The sequence below is a fragment of the Bolinopsis microptera genome, chromosome 9 (assembly GCF_026151205.1).
Source record: "Bolinopsis microptera isolate Bmic1 chromosome 9, MBARI_Bmic_1.0, whole genome shotgun sequence".
In the NCBI taxonomy this organism is placed as follows: Eukaryota; Metazoa; Ctenophora; class Tentaculata; order Lobata; family Bolinopsidae; genus Bolinopsis; species Bolinopsis microptera.
This window is the reverse complement of record NC_087080.1, coordinates 9721295-9748845: the sequence shown is the minus strand read 5'-3', so window position 1 is coordinate 9748845 and position 27551 is coordinate 9721295. Positions and strand designations below refer to the sequence as shown.

Genomic DNA, 27551 nt, shown 5'->3' with positions numbered 1-27551 from the left:
TTAACTTCTCACGAATATATTTCGTTTTCAAAGTCATATTACCATCATGCAAACGTGGAACACGAATATAAAGAAATTACCTAAAGCTTTTTGAACAGTAACTTTAACATCCTGAAAGTCAGCTGCAGGTGACACCGGGTACTTTCCGGACTTTACGCGACACTTGTAAACAGTTGAGGTGGTTAACTTCCTCAACTGATCTGGCTTGATGGTTAGTTTTGCTGACTGAGACCCTGAATCATCAGGAGTGCCCGAGTTGATCACGTAATTGTTGTTGTTTGAGGATATTGTTATTTCATATGGATCTGTCCACTCGACAGAAGCAGGATTTCCATTTGGAGTAAGTTCTCCAATAGAGCAAGTTAAAGTCTGGTCGATAGCAGTCGTGATAGACGTTGCCACTGGGGTTACAGCTGAAATGTTGTAAGCAAATCATGAAATCAGTTTTATATTAAGTCTCGGATAATACATATAATTTAGTTGTATTTTTATTTATTGTTCAAAGATGTATTACTAAGTTTCCACGTACATCTTGCGACAACAAAATGTAACATGATTGAGAAATTTCAACTCCAGCTGAATATGGAGAGGGGATTTGTACCCCTAGCTCTAAATAAACATAATACAATATACAGGGTATTTCAAAAGTCTGGAAAGGATGTTATTTTTAGATAACTTTTAATCCATTTGTCTTAACTTCATTCTAAAAAAAGTTATTGGTAGTTCTAAGGTTTCATGGTGACTTCTCAAGTTTTTACGTAACCATGACCACCATAGCAACAACAAACAGTCCCCTAGCAACCGAGGTAAATTTAGGTTATTTTTTCTCTTATCGACCAAATGAAAGACCAATATTATCTAGAAATAACATTTTATTTGATGTTTGATATTTTAGGTATTGAGGGGATATGAATACAACGATATTAGCATATAAATAATATATGGCACACCAAACCACAACCTTTTCCTTGGAATTTACTTTGGGAATACTTGCATGAGTGTTTTCAAGTCCCCGTATCCTGGTGTTTTGGCTATTTACATATTATCCACTTAAGTAGAAATTTAGTTTAGTCAATGTAACTGATTCGTCATGCTTAAAAATTAATTCAGCGATTCGTTTACTTCGATCCTTGTCAGCAACCATCACAGAAGAATTTTTCACTCATAATAACAAAATGTATACCACCAAATGAAACATTGTTGTAAGAAGATATGGCTGACATTGTTCCTTTATAAACACAGCTTTTTAATAAAAATTTGAAAAGTAAATTGATGATGATTGAAAGTCGAAATTTTGAAACAGTACCAAGAATTTGTAAGGTAAATCAAGCAAATTTACCTCGGTTGCTAGGTGACTGATTGCGGTGGCTATGGTGGTCATGGTAATGTAAAAACTTGAGAAGTCACCGTGAAACCTTAGAACTACAAATAAATTTTTACAGAATGAAGTTTAGACAAATGGATTCTAAAATCCATTTAAAAAGAACATCATTTCCAGACTTTTGAAACACCCTGTACATATAGTACCCTCTGTTACAAACAAAACATATTATAAACAAAACCTATAAAAATATCACCGCAATACCAATTCAAACAAATTTATAAAAACAATGAAAAATAATAATAATTCATAAAACATATACTTACAAAACACTTGGAGACTAACAGTGGTGCTCCTGTCCGCGACATCATGTTCAAGAGAGGTTATAACACACTTGTAGGTGGTGTCCTGGCCGTTTTCAGCACCGCTAACTGTCAAAGTAGTGGTCTGAGAACTGTTGTCATCCAGAATACCATCGTTAATGGTTAAGCCGTCCTGGCCTGATATTATCGGTGTATCGTCGGATTTCGTCCATGTTATTTTATCTAGTTGGTTCGTCAGACCAGTTATTTTACAAGATAGCGTTGCTTCTGTTTCTTTGAGCTGTTCTTTGTTCACAGCAATTACCGCTGAGAAAGTTGGGTACAGTAAAATTCATTAAAATATTACATATACCTGTCATCAGTTCACTAGTTTAATATGAAAATATAAGAAACGGTGTTAAAAAACATACCTAGATCCAAGACAGTAGCTACGACATCAAAGTCCTTTGATTCAGGCGAATCTATGTACTGTTCCGACTTGGCGGAGCACGTGTATGTGAATGAGGTTTCATCGACAAAAGATCCCATTTTATCTGCCTTGATAGTTAGAGTAGACACTTGTGTGCCTCCATCAGTGACTGTTTCCGCGCTGAGATCGTAGTAATCGTCATCTGTAACAGTTGTTCCATCTGGTCCCTTCCAAGTTATTTTGACTGCTTGATCGAGGTCACCAATAGTGCACCTTAACGTCTGATCAACGGCGGTGGTAACTGGCTTGGCTTCTGGGGTGACAGCTGAAATGTTGAGATTATGGTAAAGCAAAGTTTGATCCTGCGACCTAATAGTAATATCTACAATAACTTACTCAGTTATATCAGAGGTTTATAAATATGATTAAATTGGTGAATTTCGAGGGTCGAACATTTAGCACCTATTAGGATCCATCTTAAACAATGCTTAATACTAAAAACCTTTAGAATGTACATTATAAACATGATTTATCATTTAACTTAGAAAACTTACTAAAAACTTTGGAACTGACTGCAGTTTTCCGATCTACTGCAGTATGTTCAGTGGAAGTGAAAACACAAAAGTAAGTAGCATCATCGTTGTTCTTATCAGTAGGAATAGTTAAAGTGGTAGTTTGAGTAGCTCCTTCCAACGATCCCTGATCGACAGTGTAGCCTTGATCTGGGCTCATCACATCGGCATTTGCTGAAGTTGTCCATTTTACGTTACTAAGTGCCTGTGTCAAACCCGCAACAGTACACGATATCGTTGCTTCAGTGCCAGTAAGCTGTTCCTTGTTCACAGTAGTTACCTCTGAAATTAATATTTGGTTGGAATAACTTGACTCACCATAGCCAACAGCTCAATGTCTGAGAGCGGCAATACTATTTAGATTTCCTTGATCAGCATTCTGCAGCACTATGACAAATAATAATATAACAGGTACCCTAAATATGCTACACTCACCCAGTTTTAGAATATTAGCTACGACATCTACGTAGTCAGATGCAGGTGAATCTGCGTATTTTCCAGATTTGACGGAGCACTTGTAGGTCACTGATGATAGGCTAGCAAAAGCAGCCAGCTTCGCAGCTTTGATAGTCAGTTCTGCTACCTGATTTCCGCTGCCATCTACCGATCCTTGGACGAGACCATAGTTTTGGGTATCCGATGTTTCAACTTCAGCATCATCATTATCCTTCCAAGTTACAGTAGCAGGGGTTCCACTAGCGTCTAGACCTCCGATATTACAAGTCAATGTCTGGTCTACAGCGGTGGTGATATCCTTGGGTGTTGAGGCAACAGCTGAAATGTTCGATTCGTGGTTGAGAATATTTTGATTATACATGACAAATTATTCATACAAACGTTACCTTCAGATATGTAATAAATAACTAGTAACTACATACATATCTATGCATATATTTATTATTTTAACTCAAAATACTTACAAAAAACTTTCAAGATGACTGCCGTTTTCCGGTCTACTGCAGTATGTTCAGCGGAAGTGAAAACACACGAGTAAGTGACATCACCGGTGTTCTGAGCTTCAGGAATCGTCAAAATGGTAGTTTGGTATCTTCCATCCAACGATCCCGCCTCGACGGTAAATGGTGCAGTCAGCGCATCATCACCACCAGACGCTGTCCATTTTACGTTACTAAGTGCCTGTGTCAAACCCGCAACAGTACACGATATCGTTGCTTCAGTGCCAGTAAGCTGTTCCTTGTTCACAGTAGTTACCTCTGAAATTAATATTTGGTAAGAATAACTTGACTCACCATAGCCAACAACTCAATGTCTGAGAGCGGCAATACTGTTTAGCATTCTGCAGCACTATAACAAATAATAATATAACAGGTACCCTAAATATGCTACACTCACCCAGTTTTAGAATATTAGCTACGACATCTACGTAGTCAGATGCAGGAGAATCTGCGTATTTTCCAGATTTGACGGAGCACTTGTAGGTCACTGATGATAGGCTAGCAAAAGCAGCCAGCTTCGCAGCTTTGATAGTCAGTTCTGCTACCTGATTTCCGCTGCCATCTACCGATCCTTGGACGAGACCATAGTTTTGGGTATCCGATGTTTCAACTTCAGCATCATCATTATCCTTCCAAGTTACAGTAGCAGGGGTTCCACTAGCGTCTAGACCTCCGATATTACAAGTCAATGTCTGGTCTACAGCGGTGGTGATATCCTTGGGTGTTGAGGCAACAGCTGAAATGTGTTCGATTCGTGGTAGAGGATATCTTGATTTTACGTGTGAAATCATTCATACATTTACAGAACGTATTACTTCAAGCAACAAATAAATCTATAATACAAATCATATCTATCATACATGATATTTTGAACCAAAAATACTTAAATAATATTCAAATGACGCCCGTCTCCTCTACCCCGGTCCGTGATAGACTATGTGATCAGAGCGGAGTAGGGAATCCTCACTCTCAGTGACACATATAGTGTTGACAGGCTTCAGATCGGTCCAAAAGTGTAGTTTGGGTATCTTGAGCATCAAAGGACCCCCCTCGTCGGTAAAATGACAGTACATCCTCTCACCACCAATCGCTCCACTCTGTTAGCAACTAGCTCCTGTGTAATCCGTAATCAGTACACTTTATTTTCTTCGTGGAATAGGGTTCCTGTTCAAAGTAGTTACTCTAATTAATATTTTCGTAAAGAAATAATGTCACTATACAACAACTGTCTGAGAGGAATGTTTTAATTGACAAGATAATATATGTAATATATATAAATAATAAAATGCTACACCACCGTTTTAAATGATAACTAGACATCTACGTAGTCATATACCAGGAGAATACTGGTATATTCCATACGAGTCAGAGGAAAGCACTTTCTAGTGCCATGTTGATTCTATAAAACATCGCTTCCAGCTTTGAGGATTAGTCGATTTTGTCGTGATCTCCGCCTCCCATCTACACCGATCCCCTGGACAGACAAGTTTGGTATGAGTTTGCAAACTTACAGCATCGACATTCCCCCAATTACTGTAGCAGGGTGTGTTCACTAGCACAGATCCGTAATAGTTACAAGTCGAAGATGTTTACAAGCGTGGTATTATCTGGGTTTTGAGGCAACCTGCTTAGATAATGTTTTTTCATTCGTGTTGAAGTATCAGATTATTTACCGTGTAGTAAAATCATTTACACCCACAAATTTACAAGACACTGAATGTAGATTAACTTCAGCACACCAATATCAAGGTCCTATTGCACTGTCTCCATACATAGTACCAGTACATAGTCGATTTGAACATAGGTACAGTAAATGTACAAGCTTCCAACCCGTCCCCCATTGGTACCCCTCGTCCTGAACACTGAAGGTATGACTCGCTGAGACGTCGCCATGCACGGAAGTCGTTAGTCATGGGAGACATCTCTCCGCTTCCTCACTGCACATGATAATTTTGGTTGTCGACCATGGGATCATTGAGAGCGTAACTTGGCAGTGATGTAGAAAGTCTGTAAATTGTGGGTATTACATTTAGCAAGTCACATCATAAAGTGACCCATACATTTCCCCCAAAAAGATCGGCGTCCCTGAGCTTGCATGACAGTACCAATAGTGTTGGTCGTCCTCACACATCTGCGGCATCCCACCAACTGCCGTGTTTGCAGATCCATCAATCAGATACACTGAGCTGAATCCTCATTACAGTAACTTTATTTCTTCTTTGGAGGAATGGTGGAACAAGCCACTATAAGATCGTTGATTCATAACTATCCATTATCCAATACAGAGAACATAACATGTTACGCATTGTATGGGATCCCTTAGTTGTAAATGGTTTATTTATTAAAAACGGAATATTATGTACCATTATGTAAGTAATAGTATTAATACGATGTTACCACCGAGTCTTCTAAAGGAATAAGACTCATGATAAATTCCACAGGATTATTTGATACTCATAAGTTCAATACTTTTCATTATGATTCCCATGCACGAAATCATAGGTCAAAACAACTTTTACGTCCAAGTTCTCGATGTCATCCTTCTTGCCCAAGTCACACTGATGTATGACGTTCACTGAGTATTTTTGGTTAACTCCGCTTCCTATCTTCTACCCTACATTCAATTTGAAAACTACCTGTGTGCCGTGGCAAGACAGCCTGCGTGTAGGTTGTATCCTGGGAACCTTGGGAAGGGGGTGTAGGGGGAGTGGATCACATCTCATGAGATGGAAATGTTAGTGGTTATAATAACAGTAATCACGGTAGATTGACGCGTTTGATCAATTTGTCTGTTTTAAAAGAATGTTTACAATTAAACTGGCTTTATAAAACTGAAGTTTTTGAGGAAATATGCTCTGTCTATAGATGTGGATACTGGTGGGGAGGTGAAACACATTTGTTTACTTTAATAGTAAGCACATGTTCAGCGGGTTGAGGAGGTGAAACACATTTGTTTACATTTTTAGGGTAAGCACATGTTCAGCGGGTTGAAGAGATGATACACATTTTGTATTATAGAAGGCTTGTAACACTTGTAACGCTTTCTTGTTACCCCCCTTTGAAGGCCCCGAATTATTTTCTGAACGAAAGCTCAAAAATAACCGAGAAATCGACCTTCTTATTAACTCATTTTGATGACTGTTTCTGACCTAAAATTGCACGAAAAATCGATTTAGCTAGGTTTCAGAACCTATAAACACTTCCTTATCCCTCAAAATTGATGTTTTATAGTTGATACGAGCAACAAGCAACATATGTTTTGATCCTTCGGTTCTACTCATGACCTAGGCAGTTAAGCTGAACCCGACAGATCGAGGCAATCCTCACCTTATCTGATCAAACTGGTACTAACACAATTTTCAGATATAAATGTTCTTTGCGATACGTTTATTGCAGCTTTGCAACTTGAGTGAAGACCAGAGTACGAAAACACACAGCAGGTAAGCAACTCACTTTTGGTGACTGTTCCTCACGAACATTCTGATCCTGTAACATATGAACAGGGAGATCGTCTCCTTAACAAATCGAACAGGTACTATCACAATTTCCAGAGCACAGCATGATAACAAAGTCAAAAGAAACACAATGAAGGTAGGTTACCAACACCACGATATAACAATCATACTAACAACTGAATTAAGTTTATTCTGACGACGGGCAGCCCTTGAGCCCTGATGTGCTCCGTGATCCTCAACGAGCGACCACTTGTAATAGAGGTGTTATGTCACGTGACACCGATCCGTCCAATCACAAACAGGAAGAACGTGAGCAAATCGATATCGTTTGTTTACTTTCCTTATCTTTATTTGACCCTCTGTTCACATTGTTATCTCTACCACATCTTGGCAATTTCACGGTGCTCCTATAGGGGGGAATGCAACGTCAATTAATGTCAGTATTCCATAAAAACCCCAAACTGACATTGACATTAATTGACATTAATTGACATTAATTGACATTAATTGACATTAATTGACATTAATTGACATTAATTGACATTAATTGACATTAATTGACATTAATTGACATTAATTGACATTAATTGACATTAATTGACATTAATTTGTCTTGAAATTTGAGATTATCATTATTCGATAAATATTCAAGATATTCACGTCTATGTAAGTTAGACCGGTTCAAAAAAACAAAATGTCTTTGAATAATTATGAGTATGTTCTTATCTGTTGATCCTTAGGTTCAAAGACCACCAAAAAAATTTCAGCTTCCAACTCTTCCATCTTCGGTCCCCACCGGCCACGCCCATATTTTATTGGTTTCTTATAAAGGTAAAATATCTAGAATCGGCTTTTTTAGTATGAAGGAGTAATGTTAGCTGTTTAAGATTCGTTATTCAAATATAAATGTCATCAAGGCATTTCGTTTAATGTGGGTTTTAAGGTCTGATGATGTTGAGAACCACGCCCTTGGATGGTCACGCCCATTTAAGAAAATTAAATTTCGGAAAACCGTATTATTTTAGTTTTATTGTTTAATGATCTGAATTTTGCACATTTCACATTTCCATATGTGATAGTAGTGAATAAATTGATGATATAAACGTTCTAAAGTGCTAAAAATATGGTAGAACTACATAATCTCTGGTCGAAAAATATCGTGTCAATTAATGTCAGTATTCCAAAATTTTGCAAAACTGACATTGACATTAATTGACATTAATTGACATTAATTGACATTAATTGACGTTGCATTCCCCCCTCCTATATTCTACACCTCTGTACACATGCCATGATTGCGTCATATGAACTAGTAATAGTGTGACCGTTATAATGTAACCGTGCCCACTGCCCACGTACAATGCAAACTGTTGGGGGGGGGGGGGGGGGTTTAAGATAAACAACCGATCTTGACAGTGTGTTGGTCTCTCCTCCAACTGACTGTGGTGCTTACCGTCCAATCATGAACAGAATATTAACATTGTTTAGTTATTATAGTATGTCTCGGTTGAACTGCGGAGATAAGTATTATTCAGTTTGCTGTAATAAGTGGTCGCGATTATCAACTCAGCGGGATTCCAAATGATGAACTGTGCTTTAAGTTTACACCAACTGGAACCAAAGGAATAATGCATGTATCCATGAGTGCTCCCAAGATCGAATTTTGAGTTATTCAGCAAGCTCAACAAATTCAGGTAGACCTGGTCATTTTTAAAAAATCACTGTCCACCTCCCTTAAAAATCAGAGTTCAAATTGACAAGTTGGGCACACACGAATGCGATGTCGCTCAGATAAGGCAACATCTTCGCCACAACTTTGTTTCCCAAAATCTTGTACCGCTTCAGATAGCCAATGGAGCGTTCCACGTGGATGCGGGCGATTCTGACTTTTCTGCTGGCTGCTACTTCTTCCGGCGTGAACTGAGTCTTGCCCCACATCCCCGCTGGGATGTTAAGTGTAACTCCTGAAATTTAATTCGCTTTTTATTCCGCTTATTCTTAACTAACCGGACGATGATTAATCACTCTACACTCAACTATTACGTGACGTTACAACACGTTCTCTAGACTCTAGCTGGCTCTGAGTAACTGCATGCAGGATTTTAAATAGAAATTTTAATAGCGTACAGCAAAGCTCTAACCCATGATCCGAAATAAAATGCAGCTGGTAAACGAACTAAAGAGGGGTTCACTGAACCATTTCAACAGCGCACCCATTACCCGTTATCGATTTTATCAATACTTCCGTGTTATCTCATCTAAAATAAACACCCCGCACACAAAATGAATTCCATTGACTTTGAGGGAAAGTGCAACATTTAAAGTTACACAAACTCCTATTACAATTGTGAGAATGATTCCAAGTTTACATATTTAAAACGGCAATGACTAATTACACAGCACAAATTGAAATTTTGAGTGTCTAACCTGGTAAAAATGAACTGCTCCATGTTGAATTAGTAGTAGTACTATAACTAGTACTTTAACTCTGTCAGGTATAACCATGCTTGTCCTCCTGTACACCGCAAGTGCCTCCTCCTGGAACATACAGTTCTTGTCAGTGAAGTCGTGTCCTAGATTCTGTTTTCAAACACTTACTGTCTAAGTTAAGCAAAGGAGCACTCATAGATATATGCATTATTCCTTTGCTTCCAGTTGATGTAAACTTAAAGCACAGTTCATCATTTGGAATCTCACTCAGTTCATAATCGCGACCTCATATTAGAGTAAATGTTTTTAATAATACTGATCTCCGCAATTCAACAATTAAACCGAAACATGCTATAACTAAACAATGTTTATGTTCCGTTCATGATTGAACGGTTAGCATCACAGTCAGTTGGAGGAGCGACCAACACACTATCAAGATCGGTTGTTTATCTTAACCCCCCCCCCCCCCCCCAACAGTTTGTATTGTACGTGGGCAATGGGCACGGTTATATAAGTACAACAATCACACTATTTTAAGTTCATGACGTAATCATGGCGTGTTTACCGCGGTGCAGATATTGCACGCGGACCTTGCCGAGCCGAGATGTGGTAGAGATAACAATGTGAACAGAGGGTCAAATAAAGATAAGGAAAGTAAACACACGATATCGATCTGCTCACGTTCTTCCTGTTTGTGATTGGACGGATCGGTGTCACGTGACATAACACCTCTATTACAAGTGGTCGCTCGTTGAGGATCACGGAGCACATCAGGGCTGCCCGTCGTCAGAATACTTAATTCAGTTGTTAGTATGATTGTTATATCGTGGTGTTGGTAACCTACCTTCATTGTGTTTCTTTTGACCTTGTTATCATGCTGTGCTCTGGAACTTGTGATGTACCTGTTCGATTTGTTAAGGAGACGATCTCCTTGTTCATATGTTGCAGTGCAGGATGAGAATGTTCGTGAGGAACAGTCACCAAAAGTGAGTTGCTTACCTGCTGTGTGTTTTCGTACTCTGGTCTTCACTCAAGTTGCAAAGCTGCAATAAGCGTATCGCAAAGAACATTTATATCTGAAAAGTGTGTAATTAGTACCAGTTTGATCAGTTAAGGTGAGGATTGCCTCGATCTGTCGGGTTCAGCTTAACTGCCTAGGTCATGAGTAGAACCGAAGGATCAAAACATATGTTGCTTGTTGCTCGTATCAACTATAAAACATCAATTTTGACGGATAAGGAAGTGTTTATAGGTTCTGAAACCTAGCTAAATCGATTTTTCGTGCAATTTTAGGTCAGAAACAGTCATCAAAATGAGTTAATAAGAAGGTCGATTTCTCGGTTATTTTTGAGCTTTCGTTCAGAAAATAATTCGGGGCCTTCAAAGGGGGGTAACAAGAAAGCGTTACAAGTGTTACAAGCCTTCTATAATACAAAATGTGTATCATCTCTTCAACCCGCTGAACATGTGCTTACCCTAAAAATGTAAACAAATGTGTTTCACCTCCTCAACCCGCTGAACATGTGCTTACTATTAAAGTAAACAAATGTGTTTCACCTCCCCACCAGTATCCACATCTATAAAGCTATAATTAACCTACTGTTCATTATGACGATTGTTGAAGTTTCCAGGGATTTCCCAGCGTGAGTAGCAAGCCCGCTGTAAGTAATGACACATTTGTAAACACTGTTGTCGTTTTCCAGGGATATGGTGATGGGCAATTTGCTCTGAATGGTAGAGCTATCTTCTGCTACCACCAAAGCCTCAGGTGTCTCTTGAGTTGCACTGTCTCCATTCAGCCATGATACTTCAGGAACAGTCAGATCTGCATGGAACTGAGCGGTACAAGTAAAGGTTACAGCTGTTCCAATGTTACCCCGAGTTGGTGAAGTCAGTGGCTCTGTTATCCAGAACACTGTAAGGGTACTTGAGGTCGGGCTGAACTCTGTTGCGCTTTTCTTGCACTGGAAAATACCTTCTTTGTTTGAGGAGTCAATGGTGATGACATACTCTCCGACTGTCCTACCATCTTCATAATATGAATTTGTTGGACTCATGTCTTTGGAACCATCGTGGAAGTAGAGATCAACTTCTCTGGGAGAGGTAACTTGGCAGGTGAGTGTGACAGAAAGTCCGGCTCCGTAAGTGCTGTAAAGAGCAGCTGAGCTTACCATCTCTACCAGGTTCAAGTTCACATCAGGGAAAATACCCTCAGGTACATTTCCCTCAGATAAAGCAAACGAGCACCTGTATTCACCACTGGAAGCTTGGCTTGACAGGGTCAGAATGTGAGTGTTGGGGTCGTCCTGGTCACTACTATACTGCGAAGGGTCTATCTTTCCATCAGGACCTGACCATGTTATAGCAGACTCCTCATCACTCGCATCCAGGATACAACTGAGCTGCAACCCTGCATTAGCGTAACTATATACCCTGTCTTCGGAAGGAAGTGTGCGAACAAGCCCCACTATAAGTCTGCCTTTAGATGCATAACTCTCACTATCAGATACAGAGAACATACACATGTAGACCCCAGCATTTGATGTGGTGATTCCCTCTTCTTTGATGGTCAGTGTGGTCTTGAAGAGTCCGTTGTTTACCTCGGTATCTGTTGTTACCTTGTAAGTAGAGCCCGTAACTAGGGGGTCATTGGCATCTACGTCCATATTGTACCTGAGGTATAAGGAATTATGGATCGATGATAAATTATATGGATTATGTTGTTACTCATAAGTTTCCCAATACTTTTCATTTATGATTCACCTTTATGACGAACTATATAACTGTTTGTCAATAACAACTTTGTACGTACCAGAAGGTAGATCTAGGCGCAGCACCTTCTGAACCAACTCCAAGTCCACACTGCATTATGACGGCTGCTCCACTCGAGTAGTATTTTGAGTTCAACCCGCTCGTCAAACCTGAAAATAACTGTCTTAAAATCACCTGCATTTCATTTTTGAAGAGAGGCTGGACCTGGTGGGCGACGAGAGGATAACATAAAGATGCATTGCCTGCGTCTAGGTGTAGTATCCCTGATGGATACCGGGGTAAAATGGGTGGATGTGTAAAGGTGGTGATGGGATAACGTGATATGAAGATGTATTAGTGTTTATTAATATGATGACCAGAAAGGGTGACTTGGACCGCGTGTGTGATAATTTTAAGTCACTCCTGTTTGGTCTTGTTCCTCTGGCACTAATAAGCGTTTGGTGTGGTTAGCGAAATTTACAATAGTAGTAATGTGTTGGTTGTAGAATATGTCGTTGACGGAGAGGTAGTAGTCCTGAAATTACTGCCCCCTCAGCTGTGCAACAGCTGGACACTGTCCGACGAAGTGTGGGACAGACTCCTCTTCGCCGCCGCACATAAGACATGCAATATGCACTAGTGTTCGATTTGTAGATGTTATGGAGGTGTTTATTGAGACTGCAGTGTCACGTGATGACTTATCAGGTGTATTGCAGTTCTGTATTTTCGTCTGTTATTTCAATTGTAAACAACTATTCTTTTTTAAGCGGCCGGCAACCATTTGATTTTAAAATTGTATCACTGATTATTTCAAAAATTGTTGATTATTTGTCTGGACGAATTGACATCTTTCTGCAAGATCTAAAAGGTAATCCTACCACTTCTCATCCCTTGTTAATAAAACCATAACATTGTAAACATTTCGAACAAACCTCTGAACTTCAACACAGTGTAAGATGTTAGTTCTGCCGTGGGGTCCTTGAACATGTATTTGCAGGTGATTGGTTTGCTGGCATCTGAATAAAGTCGTCCCGAGACGATCAGCTGATCGTTCCTGGATATTATGTTTGATACATTTTAAAAGAAATATTTGTCAACAGTATCAAGTTCTCACTCGACAAATGACAGCTGGATAATTAAATTATTGTGTGACTCACGAATCACGTTCAATTGAAAATCATACCTTTCATTCGTGTCGTGGTTCACAGATCCGGTATTTATAGATATTCCCTCATCAGATTCAGATACGATTGATCCAGCTACCACCCACAACACAGAGGGCTCATCATTTCCCTTGTAGGTACAGGTAACAGTGTACGATTCTAAACTAGAGAAAACCTCCGCGTCCAGAGGATCCACAGCTGAAATAAGAAGGAGCTGCTAAGCTGAAGACGGTTTGTTGTTTTAAAAGCTGATGTTATTGTTACTTACAAACTATCACTTTTACTGTTCAAAAGCCCCTCCGGAGCTGTCAAGCCTTCTTAAGATGAGTTGACGTCAATATGTGAGGGATTGTTCAATCAATTTGTTAGAACTGAATTGCAACTAATCATTAATTTAACTCACATCGAACCCTAAAGGTTGTGGTAGAATCGATGTCCTGGCCAGTTACTGAGAATGAGAAAGCACATTTAATTGCTCCCCCACTGGACTTTAAAATCGGGTTTACTGTTAAAACTGTTTCCCATTTCTCCGTATTTCCTCCGTAACTGCCCTAAGACATTGAAATTTAACTAAAAATGTACTCTTTTTATTACACAAATTAATTCAGAGGTTTTCGTATTGATCAAGAAGTGGGCCATGAAGATAACAAATAATCATACAAATTGTCAGATCTTATGACAACGACTACTTCAGATTCTGAAGATAACAACCATTGCTCTACCTGAGTTACAGAATAACCAGCCGGCAGAGCTCCCTCATTGTAAACCCACGTGACACTATCCACATCATCGTCTCCATGGTACTCACAAGTAAATTTTTGTGATCCACCCAAGGAATTTGCAGCCGTGTACTCGTTTAGTGTTTTCGACAGCTCTGTGAAGGGTAATATGGTGATTTTTTACAAGTATGATTGTGGAGCTGATCTCATGTGTAAGATGTATAATTTATGTGCATATCCAAATAAAAATGGTGGACAATAATATGCAATTTTCTAACATCTTTTCACGGAGTATCAAAGCTTATAACCTACTCGCACCCTGAACGAACCTCTGATCTGTAGAGAAGCAGTTCCACTCGTTTGGGTGAAAGTCTGCTCACTAATCACATAAACAGCCTCGCATTTGTAAACACCTGATTTATCCATTGTCGCTCTGTTAAGTACAAGGAGTGTTCAAATGTAGTCGCTATCCGATCGTTCAGTTAAGAAAATACAGTGGTTTAACAAAATTGTACTTTCTCGAATGTACTTTCTCGAAGAAAAATAAATTCCGGAGCAATTTGAATAAAATCTTTATGAAATCGACCATTATCATGTTATTTATCATTAAACTTATGAAGAAAAAAAAGAATTATAAAACTCACGAAGAAAACGTGAGGGTTGAAGTTGCAGGGTTAGCATAATCAAAGTTGAAGAGGGACAGATCCAGGGGAGTGTCAGTCTGACCAACAGCCCTGTACCAGGTAACTGTAAGGGTGGAGCTGGCTGGGTTCCTTATTGTACAGGATAGAACAGCATCCTCACCTACTAAGTACGCTGCGTTGGTGGGGTCTTCAATAATGCCAATATCTGAAAGGATGATGATTAGTATGTGGAATAGGTTAAAGATTTTGATGGGTAAGAAAGAGAAGACGAGAATGAAAATAAGAAATAATGAGAATATGTGGTATAGCCCTTTAAGGGCAGCTAGACAGGTTAAATATTTAATAGTTCCTCTAGGGGGCCAACCTGGCATAAGAAACCGGCGACCACAAAAGAAAAGAAGATAATTTAGCTATTTCAACTGCGAGTTACTATCGTATAACATATTTTCGTTTCTCAACTGCGTCCTTACCAATGACAGTGAGAGTAGCAGTGTCGCTCTCAACAACAGTCCCCCCAAAGTCAGCCCTACACTTATACACCCCCGTATTATCTGCTACTGCTGATATGATAGTCAGTGTGCTTGTGGTCTTCTTGTTGGGCTCATCGTATACATCCTCGTCACCTGATAAGTCCTTCGAATCTTGTGTCCTGTGTAGAGTTAAAGTTAGTTTCCTGGGTAAATTTTGTCCTGAGTAGAGGTAAAGTTAGTTTCCTGGGTGAACTAGCCGGTGTGATAATGAGAAACACGCATGGAAGTGTCGTGATGTACTCACCAAGAGATGCTGGCCCTCTGATCACCGACAACCACACAACTCATCGCCACATCCGACCCTTGATCTGCTGTATGATCAGCAGGATGGGTCTCAAATCCTCTCACAGCCACCTCAACAGTTCCACTCAAAACAAAAGGGTTGGATCCATCACTGGGTGTGTATGTGGCGATGCAGCTGTAAGTTCCAATATCAGACAAAGTTACAGTTACGAGGGAGAGGGTGCTAGTGTAGAATGTACTGGAGGTAGAGGTGCTGATACCAGAGTTAACCTAGTGCAGGATAAATGTTATGTTAGTGTAGAACGTGCTGGAGGTAGAGACTAGAGGTGCTGATACCAGAGTTAACCTAGTGCAGGATAAATGTTATGAACAACATACTGCAGGCTATAAACCTAGTTTTTACACTTTAACAAGTTACGGTAACCACGTATAATTGTACATTATTGATTATACTCACTAGGAACCGACCGGATATCCGGCTGAATCCGCTGTTCCAGCCGGATATCCGGCTTCAATATCCAGTTCCGGTTCCAGTCCGGTTTTCGAAAATTTTGCCGGATTTTTGCCGGATATTTCTTCAAAAAAATGTGTTCCTAAAATCTTGAAATGCATAGTTTTCGTCAAATTTTGACTCAAATCCTTAAAAAATGATTACATACGTACCTCTGCAAGGGCAGAGCTCCCACTTCCGAGCTCTTTTTGGAAAAGGGATGCCTGCCTTCCGAGATCGCATTACAAGTAAAGGAGGAAGCTTCGAGTCCAAAATTGTGTATCAAGGGGCAGGTGTTACGTTAGGGCAACCGAAAAATATTTTCGGCTAATAATGAACAGGGTAGTATGAAACGTGGAGAAAAACATTTTTTTAAATTTGTGACTTTGTATGTTTGTTTATAGAACCCGTCCCCAATCTCGTATTGGAAAATAACTTAACTCAATTCTGAGTGTGAATACGAGTGGTATCTGCAAGTGTGTTCATTAAGCATTTAGAGTTCTGTAAAACTGCAGTTACAATTATTGTGCTAGAGTATTTTTAGTATTTACGATCGATATCAGATCTCGATCCCTACATGCTTCCAAAATTTAAATCTCCAAATTTCTGCATATGTTTTGAAAAAAAAGGGATATTGAAATAAAATCAACGATTTAATTTTAGGAAAGTAAAATGAATTTCCTGGTTTCTTAAATCAGCATTAAAGTCGGAAAATCAAAGTATGTAACGTCGATATAATTGAGCGATGATAATTAAGTAGTTGATTTCTGGGTTGCAGAGTCCTCCTGATTCCTCAGTCTTTGAATGTGGTTTTTGGTCTAATTGTTCAGAGACTAAAGAATCAAAGATGCTAACCCGGTTATCTAAACAATATCAATATTAGCTGATTCGGACCAACCGCGGCCGCACTCATTCCTTTTTTTGAATTATTTTTTATTTCCCGTACCTCACATTATGACATTATATTTTGACTCACGAATTTTTGGTTACCGAGCAGATTTGGAGCCAAAACTGCTTAGTTTTGGGTTGCATAAGTTCCGCGAATTCTTAAATTCCGCGTACAGCTCAATTAAATTTAAAGGAAATATGACCGATTTGTTGTTGACGTTTGGCATGTGTTGTAGCCGGCAAGTAGTAATCATGATGTCACGTTTTAACGAAAAGAAAATATTACGCCATGACTGCTTTTTCGAGCTCATCCATTGATAAACTATCTCAGAACCGTATAATGTCTCGTTTTTAGCATTCCAAGTATTTGCTGTAAATATTGTATTTTATGTTTAGGTAATTATATATAAATTATGGAAAACTAATTCGAAAAAACTTAACCATTTTTTCGAATTAATTTTCCATAATGCCGAAAATTTTTGGTCCGAGTCATTCTCGAAGTCGATACGTACCTTTGAGGGCAGAGCTCCCGCTTCCGAGCTCGTTTTGCAAAGGGGAGGCCTGACTTCTGAGATCACATTACAAGGGGAAGCCTTGAGTCCAAAATTGTGTATCGAGGGGTAAATGCGGACTTCGGAAAACCGAACAAATATTTTCTGCTAATAATGAACAGTGTAGCATGAAACGTGGAGACTGGAGAAAAGTGGTTTCCAGAAAAACATTTTTTTTTAAGAATTCGGAAAACCGCTAAGCCAAGCCGGTCCGGCAGCCAAAAGCCCATTCCGGTCGGTTTCTAATACCCACTACATTAACATAATCAAAGAAATAAAGCAGTACGAACATCGGCATCATTTAGTTTCCATTTCACGGTCCTGGAAGTATAAGTTGGATCTAAATTCAACGAACAAGACATCTGAAGAGTTTGAGTGACAGATACGATCTGGGCTTCTGTAGGGGTCACCACTAAATCTGAACGGAGCTGAGATTAACATGACGACAAAATTTCGTAATTTATTTGGTAAGAATATGTTCTTGATCATAACAACTTAGTAGTAAGAAAACTTTCAAATTTTGTTGTTTTGTATCGATTTTAGCTCATGAGTCATGATGGATATTTATCTGCCAAATGACTTTGGCAGATGAATCAGAATGTATTCAATATAATGTTTTACCAAGGATGTTCAAGGTAGTTTCAGTAGAAGAATCATCTAGAATCGGATCAGCATAATCAACTCTACATGAGTAGTACCCAACGTCAGTAGCATCAAAACTTAGAACAATCAGATCGGACGTCGACCTTTTTGTTATCCCATCGGCTTCAAAGGAGGTGGCCAGTGCAGTTGATATGGTATAAGTGGTATCGTCACTTGGTAGAGGGGTATCTGAGTCGCCTTTAAACCACTGGATAGCAACTCCAACGTCACTAGTTTCAACAGTACAAGTGAGATGTCCAGCATCACCGGACTTTACCGACGGTGCAGGTGAGGACATTGTCAACTCTGAAATACAAAAATAAGAGGAAGCTTAAATTGTATCGTTGATCTGTAAAGTTCTCGTTACAAATTCCTTTGAAGACAAGGTTCTCACTCTCTAACAAGTAACAAGCTAACAAGGAAGCCTAACTCAAACTCACTTCGACAGGAAACAGGGAAGTTGTTGGTTGAACTTGAGCAAGTTACAGTTGTCATGGCAGAATTTCCGTATTGATAACCTCCATCACAAACTATTATAACACCCCCTTCTTCTCTTACTCGATGCTCAGGAGACGTTGCGGCTACAAACTCCATACTAGGCACCGTGCAGACAGCTGAAATATTTCGTGTTATAACTCTACAAATGTTTCGTGTTATAACTCTACAAATATTGCGTGTCTCACTGTCTATCCACACCAAATAACGTGCGTTACAAAATTTAGTTTGTCGAGATAAATTTCAGACACCCCTGTTATTCTGATGTAAGGCAACATGATGAGGAGAAGATGAGTACATACCAATACAATCCTCAGCAGTGTCCGACCCTATTTCCAAGGTACCCAGTCCTGTACCGCATGCTGTACATTCTGTTGCTTCATCAGCACTGTATGTGTCAAGGGCGCAAGAAGTACAAACTTGGGCATCTTCATCTGCCGTGTTAGCGTAGGTTCCTGCTGTGCACGTGGTACAGGTTTCGTCAGAGTTTTGGATCTGATCATTTTCACAACCCTCCTGCACAACGTCTTCAGTTTCAGCATTTTCGAAATCTCCCGCGTCAAAACGCTTCTTACGACTGTGTCCCTCCTGAAATTAAACATTATAAGACGTGCATTCATCAAACTGGCTCAAAATGAGTACTTATATTAGAATTGAGATGAATTCGAATTGAAACAAATTATCAAACGTGGATACCCTCGCGAATATGAAATATGACAACAGATTTGTAATATTAACATACCGATGGACCGTTAAGAATCGAATGAAGTGGATAAGAGTTGAGATAATCAACTGCTGTCTCCAGAATGAGCCTCTGTTTCATAACATGTTGCATGGATCTGGATGTCACTTTGACCGACAGCACCGTGTTTGTCTCCGTAGCTTGACAAGACAGACCACTTATAATACACTCGTCAGCTAGTACACAGGGTAGGGATATGGAGAGTTTCTCTTTGAAGGTAGAGAGCACCTTCTCTTTCGAGTGCTGGTCCGCACAACCATTGAATTCAGGACCAAGTCTGAACCGTTGGAGTAGAGGCTTCGGAGACACATCTGCAAAGATTTTAGACTGAATTTATGTCAGAATGTTAGAAGAACATACAATTATGATCACAATGCTCTGGAGATTGAACCAAAGTAATTTGAAGTAGGTATCATGTTCTTACGAGCACATCTGATGGTTGGAGGAGATGTTTTGTCTTGGTGATAGTGGTCCCAGGTCCACCTCCCTCTCAACTCATCATAGAAACACCTGTAGTGTTATTTTGTACTTTACGAATAATTGCAAGGACTTTAAAGATATTGTAAAAATACTGATTACGTTTGGAGTGTGTCTGAAACGTTGGTAATATCTTATGAAACTTGGGATTCTGACGTTCAGTGACGTGAGAATTTAATTACGGGGAACACGGTAAATGTTTAAATGCTTTAAGATTTTAAGCTGACCTCATTTCTTTAAAGCGGTTATCAAGAAGGACGAATCCTTGTTCGTTGTCGCAGATCGTTCGTACAACAATGTTGTCTCCTTCACGTGATAATGACAATTTCCCTGCTCTTACATTGTGACCAAACCTGGGATACCCACAATTAATTAGCTTAATAATATTATTAAATAATTTTATTAAGCTAATTATATCAAGCTTTCATTTTTTCAGATACAATTATCCAAGTATCTGAACCTGTCATAATGGTTTATTTATAAAGCCGCAATAGATATGTGATTGACTGAAAGCCCCTCGGGGGTTGTCTCTAATGGACTAATTTATTGATTACAATCATAATAAGTTAAAAATGAAGACCCCAATGGGCACTCCTGAATATATCAAAACTAAATAGAAAAAACTGAGGACAAATGAAAATGAGTAAGTGAGCTGCGGTAAAGTCACGACTAACACTTTGAATTACCTGGGATGTAAAGCTATGGGGTCTGGGAGAACCTTGCATTTGCCGTAGGATTCAGAGGGTAGTTCCTGGAGGTTGATAATATTAATGTTTGTAAATTTTAGTTTATTTTAACTGCGAGCCGCAATAAATAAATGTCTGCCAAAATAATATCCCATAGCGTATACCAAACAAACATTACTTACAGTATTCACTGTGACGAACATAAGGAGGAAAATTAGCTCTGTCAAAGATCGAACAGTCATCACTGCTAGATGAAAATGCGTATAAAATCTACTGCAGTGTCGTTACATATTTCAAAATCTTGCTTCCGTCTTACTAATCGTTTTGATCATTGAACTAGCCTGAAGATTATCAAATAAATATCAAAACATGCAGTTGAAAAACATAAGTTTACCGTGATCCGTGCCAAATAATGTTTTTTACAAGTTGAACAGTCACCTTTCGAAAATCTTCTCGGCTTCAAATCTTATTTCGAACCACCTGAACGATTTTAGTTATAGCCCTCGGGTAACATGGAATGGTAAAGTGCCATTTATACATTGGAATGCCACCTAAATGACGCCATTCGATGCATTCGTTATAGCTCCACTACTAATAATCGATAAGGGTGGTGTCTGTGGATCCGATGTACTGCAAGTTGTCAGTGGTGCCATTGGATCTTTGAGCAACACTGAATAGCACGGAAGGATTCATTGTTCAATCCACACGTGACATTTAGAGATAAAAATGAAGAAAGAGATGGCTCGAGGGAAAAGATAATTTGAGTGCAATCTAACAAAAACCGAAAACATCAATATACATTATACATTGTGACAATTCATACTCCAATGTTAACTCACGAATTCCACGAAACAAAGCAATTAATGTGTTCTGCATAAGATAGGTACATGATAGAGAAATGACCCCCACCCTTCCCCTCCACTCTGGAATAAACAAAAGATGCAGTTTGTAACGCTTCGATCTACGTAAACTAGTAGCTAAACAATAAGAGTATCTAACTCTGTTGTCAGTACATGTTCGCATGAGGTCCGGGGAGCACAGCTAGGACACAGTAGCCGGTAGGTGGGAGTCTATCTACGATTAGACAGAAATAGGTTTGATAGTCTAAAACAGAGACAGAAACAAAACAGAGATATAAATAATGGCCATGCGTTCGTGTTACAGTTTAAGAAGCAAAAGTTATTAAACATCTTTTGTAACTTTTAAGAGGATCAGGAAGTGAGGTTGAGGAAGTTAGGTGTACCGATCTGTATGCATACTGTATGTTGTGGACACTGAACAATGCAGGAACTGCAGAAACACGGTCTGTGTACCATACTACTCAACTAGTTACTTGATATTACCATTTCAGAAACAAAAACAACAGAAATTAGATAGGGCCGGAAGTGTTTATGATGCGATCAATCCACAACTCCTGAAGCAAGTGCAGGTAAAAGCTAAAAACAATATCCATGGCGAAGGGCGTAAGTATTGGAGCGTGTGAGCTTGTTATTCATACAAAAGGGGGTAACAAAGGATAAACTTGCTAATTGTGACTAACTGTAGCATCTGCATACCAAACTGTGACGTCATATAAGCAGTAGCAATGTGCTGGTTACAAAATTCAATGAGATTCTCAGGACTAGGAGTGTTCAGGAGTTGTCCCAAACAACTCACGCCTAACCGAGACAGTATTGCTTTCAAAGTAGCGAGTAGCGACCTCCATCCAACCTTAGAGAATCTCTCGATCTGAATGAAATTTTTTATGGCATGGGGGCCCTATTACCTGTGAGGGGGAGGGGGCTCCATAATGACTTTAATATAATTGGGCCAAGTTTTACGCATTGAGTTTGTGTCACTATAATGAGATAGGAGAGATTTGAGAACTTGTTAAGGTGATCCGACGACTACGGACGGAAAGCTGCCGGATTAGAGGTCTCCCATATTATTGGTCCATTACTATTCCGTCCGCCTCTAACTTTTCCCTTTATAAACATATCTCAGATACCTAGACTGTTTATGCAGACAAGATGGGCAAAGGAAAATGTTTGCTCATTTCAGGAAGGTAACCTTACAGTGTAACTAAGTGTGCCCTTTCCATGTTCTCAAATTATATTCATGTTTAATACTTTCAACACTTTGTTCTGTATGCATTGTTTAAATCATTGTTAATAATATAATTTTGAGTAAACGATGTGTTGGTCAGTGTAATTTTAAAGTTCTAATCTTAGTATCAACAATAATATAAACTGCCTTTGAAGTGATAATTTCAATATAATAATGCATGATAAGATATCACCACCATAGTAGCGGCCAGTTCTTTAATCTTTTATACCCGTGAATTTACTATACATAATTTAGGCACATGAGTATAGTGTAGTTAATATTTACGGAGAAACCTCGTCACTATTTACTTAGAAACGCGCTTCGACTATTTATACCTTTCCAAAGAAAAGTAAGTGTCTACAATTGCTATTTCCAAAGAAAAGTAAGTGTCTACAATGTCTCTATTGCAACAACCTGATAATGTACTTACCTGGGGACCCCAGGCTATAAGTATAATGTTCATAAACATAGAGATTCGGCGGAATGACAGGCTGAGTGCCGCCCAGTAAATAATGTACAGGTTACAGGTACTACTACTATACTGGACGCTCATAATTATTTATAATTATAAATGAGACTCATTGATAATTTTCTTAGTCAAAAATCATTAATCTGACACGTTTTTCTAAATTAATTAAAATTCTTGACAACAGGACTAATGTTGTCTGTGATCAAATACACAATATAAAAACTCGATTGATTGCGACATTCTTTTAGTTTTATACGACTCAGAAGTCAAAAGTATAACTGTACTATGATTAATAACACGGATTAAGAAACGGCGTAAGAAACGGCGAACAAAACACCAGTGAAGCGTCGGTAAAAATGGCAACAAAACTTGTGAGCTCTAACTATGATAGTGTAATTAAACGAGTCAACAAAGGTTAATCAAGATTAAGGTATTACAGGGGTATTATAAAGACCTACTCGTCAATTTGACAAAGTATACCCTATTCTACAACGAACCCCAGAAATGCACCGTCTTAATCTTATATACTAAAGATATGTCTTTGGTTTAGCAGTGGGACAGCTAAGATGGTATGAATATTCAAAAGGGGGGTGAGTAGTATCACTACTAGTTGATGTATAAATTATGCGATTTAGATTGACTGTGAGTCTAGCTGTGAGACAGTCACAAAAGAAGCTATTTTTGATTCTACATATTTTAACATTAAAAGGGATTCTATCGAACATTTTATGGGCTTGGTAGTTTCTTAGATTGACACAGCGTAGGCGAAAAAGGGGATGTAGCAGGTAGCTGGACTTTTTAGCGATTCGTAAATTTTGAAATGGTTTCAATTTGTCCAACTTTATGGTCGGTTCAGAAACTGTAATGGTAAGTTGCTTACTAAGCAGCTCCGCTACTGTTAATGTCTCATATGATACCGTGACTGTGAGCATGATATTACTCACACTCACAATCATATTGACAATAATCTTAGGTCAGATACTCAAATAGCAGCAACGGCTCTCTAATACCGTCTAAAAAACTCAATGAACAGGTACGGTACGACACATAACAATCGTGGAAAAGGTTGCAATCAGGTTGGAATTCTGGACAGGTTTTGTGGACATAAATTACGATATATCGCTATAACTATAAGAATATCAATACCTTTCGTGCTCTGCCCTATCAAAACATAAATATGAAAAACAGCAACGGTAATGAATAAAGAAATATACATACTACTCCAACTCATGCTCAAACTTCATAATTCAATTACAACTTTTAAAGTATGTAAATAAATCAAAAGTCGAAAGTCCAAATCAACGAAGCACAATCTGATGGCCCCTGGAAAAAATATGACGATCAGCTAAAATTCCTGTTGGTAACGTAAGCAATGATTATTAGGAATAGGAATGTAGTTCCACTTCCTATTATTATTATGCTACTACTAGTACTATCACACCATGCAGACGAGGTCATCAATAACAATATAATTACCTTATTGACATTGTCGATGACGTTCTAAAATATCTTTATTTAGTTCTGTCTACCAAACAGAGATCCGTCAATGATTTAGGAACTGAAATTTGACCGTGTATACACACTACACAGTACACTGGATGATGGATAGTGGATACGGTCTTTTGTGTAAACATGGTCCCAATAGGAACTGATGGTTAAGTAAAACAAACATCATCATAATATCTTGGATAGGTAATCTGGCCTTAGGGCTTAGGGTAGACAAAGGAGCTAGGGATTGTTAAACCAATCAACGGGTCCTGTTACTACTAATAGAGATTATAACATTAACTTTATTACTGTACACATGAGGTATTATTTTATAGTAAAAGTTGCAAATATGTAACCTTATAGTAATAAATTTGGGATATGCTGACTGCTCATCGATCAATCACAAGCTTTTAATTTTCTTGAAAATCAACATTATTTCAAATGTTTTATCAGACGCCGTGAAGTACCTTTTAACCTATCATTTTAAAACTTGTTACACTGCTAGTAGTAGTAGTACATAACACATAGTAGAGGCTGTATCCTGATGGTAAAGCTGTGAGTATAGACTTAGAGGTTCACAATGTTGCTGTGTTGATTATTCCTAGTTGAAATAGAATACTAATAGAACATTTTTTAAATATAATAGATAGAAATAACGAACATGTTACTGGGCGGCGCTCTGCCTGCCATTCCACCGCAGCTTCAATAACTATAAGTATTAAGTATAGCTATATGTGTTTATGAACACTATCAGCCTAGGGTCCCCATAATTCCCAGGTACGTAACGAACATGATGCTGTTCATTTAAAAACCACATTAAATATGTTGAATCATGTACCTACGTAAAAGTTTCGTGAATCATGATCATACACAGACACGGCAAGGTAAAACATGTCCTTGTCACGTTTATATTTCGTGGTGTATTAGAGTATTAGTGAGTGAGGCACTGGTCAGTCGATGGTACCAGCAATTAGGGACATAGTATGCTGTAGTAAAACAAAAGAAATATAGCATTAACAAACCACAAGAGTCCTCTACGACCATCCAGAATTCGATTAAATCAAATTGGCATTTTTAAGTTCACACTTCACAGTCCTTAGACTAAGAAAACTACAAACTTTAAAATATCCATTACCAACGCCAAACACTGTGCATATTCAACATTGAAATTGGTTTTAAACAGCGCGACGGACCGTGCCATTAAACTCGTATTCCTAGCTATGACTATGAGCATTAAGTTACCGTTATAGAAATTAATCAGAAACGTTTAATTCAACTGTTTCAGGAGAGATAATTAGTACAACTCAACATTGCATTACTCTCTCTCTCTCTCTCTCCCTCTCTCACTCTCTCACTCTCTCTCTCTCTCTCTCTCTCTCTCTCTCTCTCTCTCTCTCTCTCTCTCTCTCTCTCTCTCTCTCTCTCTCTCTCTCTCTCTCTCTCTCTCTCTCTCTCTCTCTCTCTCTCTCTCTCTCTCTCTCTCTCTCTCTCTCTCTCTCTCTCTCTCTCTCTCTCTCTCTCTCTCTCTCTCTCTCTCTCTCTCTCTCTCTCTCTCTCTCTCTCTCTCTCTCTCTCTCTCTCTCTCTCTCTCTCTCTCTCTCTCTCTCTCTCTCTCTCTCTCTCTCTCTCTCTCTCTCTCTCTCTCTCTCTCTCTCTCTCTCCTCTCTCCCTCTCTCACTCTCTCCTCTCTCTCTCTCTCTCTCTCTCTCTCTCTCCCTCTCCTCTCTCTCTCTCTCTCTCTCTCTCTCTCTCTCTCTCTCTCTCTCTCTCTCTCTCTCTCTCTCTCTCTCTCTCTCTCTCTCTCTCTCTCTCTCTCTCTCTCTCTCTCTCTCTCTCTCTCTCTCTCTCTCTCTCTCTCTCTCTCTCTCTCTCTCTCTCTCTCTCTCTCTCTCTCTCTCTCTCTCTCTCTCTCTCTCTCTCTCTCTCTCTCTCTCTCTCTCTCTCTCTCTCTCAGCAGATTCCGCTAGCAAAAGAGTTATATTCGCTGTTAACCAAGTCGATCAAGCACTCGTTCCCATCAATTATAAATGGACTCGTGAACTAAAAAATATCGCTCTCTTCATGGCTACTGCTGGCAAGAAAAAGACTACTGTGATAAGCGAGCTGGCTATCTACCAATTCTATTATATTTTTATTGGCGAAATTCCATTTCGCCAATAAAATTTCTAAGTGCAGTTACTTGTTTTTCTTTGAACACCCGTAAATTGTAATTTGCACGCACTTCGAATTGATATTTTATGATTGCTAATTGCTTTCTAAATAAATTTACGTTGCCGTTGTGGAATTTTAAATTAAGTGTTTAGAATTCGTGTAAAAGTAACTTAGGACTTCCGTAATTCTCATTCACAAAGCTACAAAGGTGACAAAGGTGTAATTGATTATGCCAGTCATAAAAGTCAACAGAAATTACTTAGCTCATTGTTATGACCGGTTTCTATGTACACCAAATATTAACTGTTCATAGTATCATCCTAAAGAATGTTCCAGTCTTCAATCTTCATGTGCATAAGTTGAAAAACTTCCCAAGTCTATTGTCTCCCTCTATAAAGAAAACAATGCCTAGCATGACAGTGCACGGTGCACCAATATCGTATCACTGGTAGGCCTTATATTACTTTACTGGGCCGCGCTCAGCCTGTCATTCCGCCGAACATAATAGCCTGAGGTCCCCAGGTAAATATTACTGGGCCGCGCTCAGCCTGTCATTCCGCCGAATTTCTATCATGTTCATATGTTCATGAACATGATACTGATAGTCTGAGGTCCCCAGGTAATAGTAGGCCACTCGCGACTCCGCAAATCTATTTATAATTACACTAGAAAGGTAATTGTTTCACCTATTGAGTCACCGTAACTTCATCATCATCAGCGTTATTTCAAAATCAAAAATATCACTGCCAGTTCTGTGATTTGCAACCCCGTTAACGTCGCCGTATGCAGATCGGCGAGATGCGAAGGATTGATATCGTGATTCGTGAATCAAAGGTTTATAACCTCAAACCTACCAGGACGCGCGCGCGGA

The 27551-nt window shown here is 39.0% G+C and overlaps 2 protein-coding genes and 1 long non-coding RNA gene across 3 annotated transcripts in view; 1 reads left to right on the top strand and 2 right to left on the bottom strand.

Annotated features, from left to right (window-relative positions):
* LOC134820871 (uncharacterized) overlaps nucleotides 1-27551 on the bottom strand; it is a 1079557-nt gene that overhangs the window by 487929 nt on the left and 564077 nt on the right. The window lies entirely within an intron of this gene.
* LOC134820887 (uncharacterized) overlaps nucleotides 1-27551 on the top strand; it is a 507687-nt gene that overhangs the window by 317405 nt on the left and 162731 nt on the right. The gene's annotated exons all lie outside the window — the stretch shown is intronic.
* LOC134821007 (titin-like) lies at nucleotides 34-20712 on the bottom strand. The gene is made up of 26 exons (XM_063831674.1): nucleotides 20670-20712; nucleotides 20488-20552; nucleotides 20029-20154; nucleotides 19749-19834; nucleotides 19325-19635; nucleotides 18885-19170; nucleotides 18528-18701; nucleotides 18067-18393; nucleotides 17736-17863; nucleotides 15518-15786; nucleotides 15214-15392; nucleotides 14744-14948; nucleotides 14429-14532; nucleotides 14103-14254; nucleotides 13784-13931; nucleotides 13401-13578; nucleotides 13150-13271; nucleotides 12279-12387; nucleotides 11067-12139; nucleotides 3979-4317; nucleotides 3546-3839; nucleotides 3061-3399; nucleotides 2608-2907; nucleotides 2055-2378; nucleotides 1648-1950; nucleotides 34-413 (listed from the first exon to the last, which is right to left on the bottom strand). Exons 1-26 carry the CDS (start codon nucleotides 20688-20690, stop codon nucleotides 34-36), a joined length of 6342 nt encoding a protein of 2113 aa, XP_063687744.1. The 5' UTR covers nucleotides 20691-20712.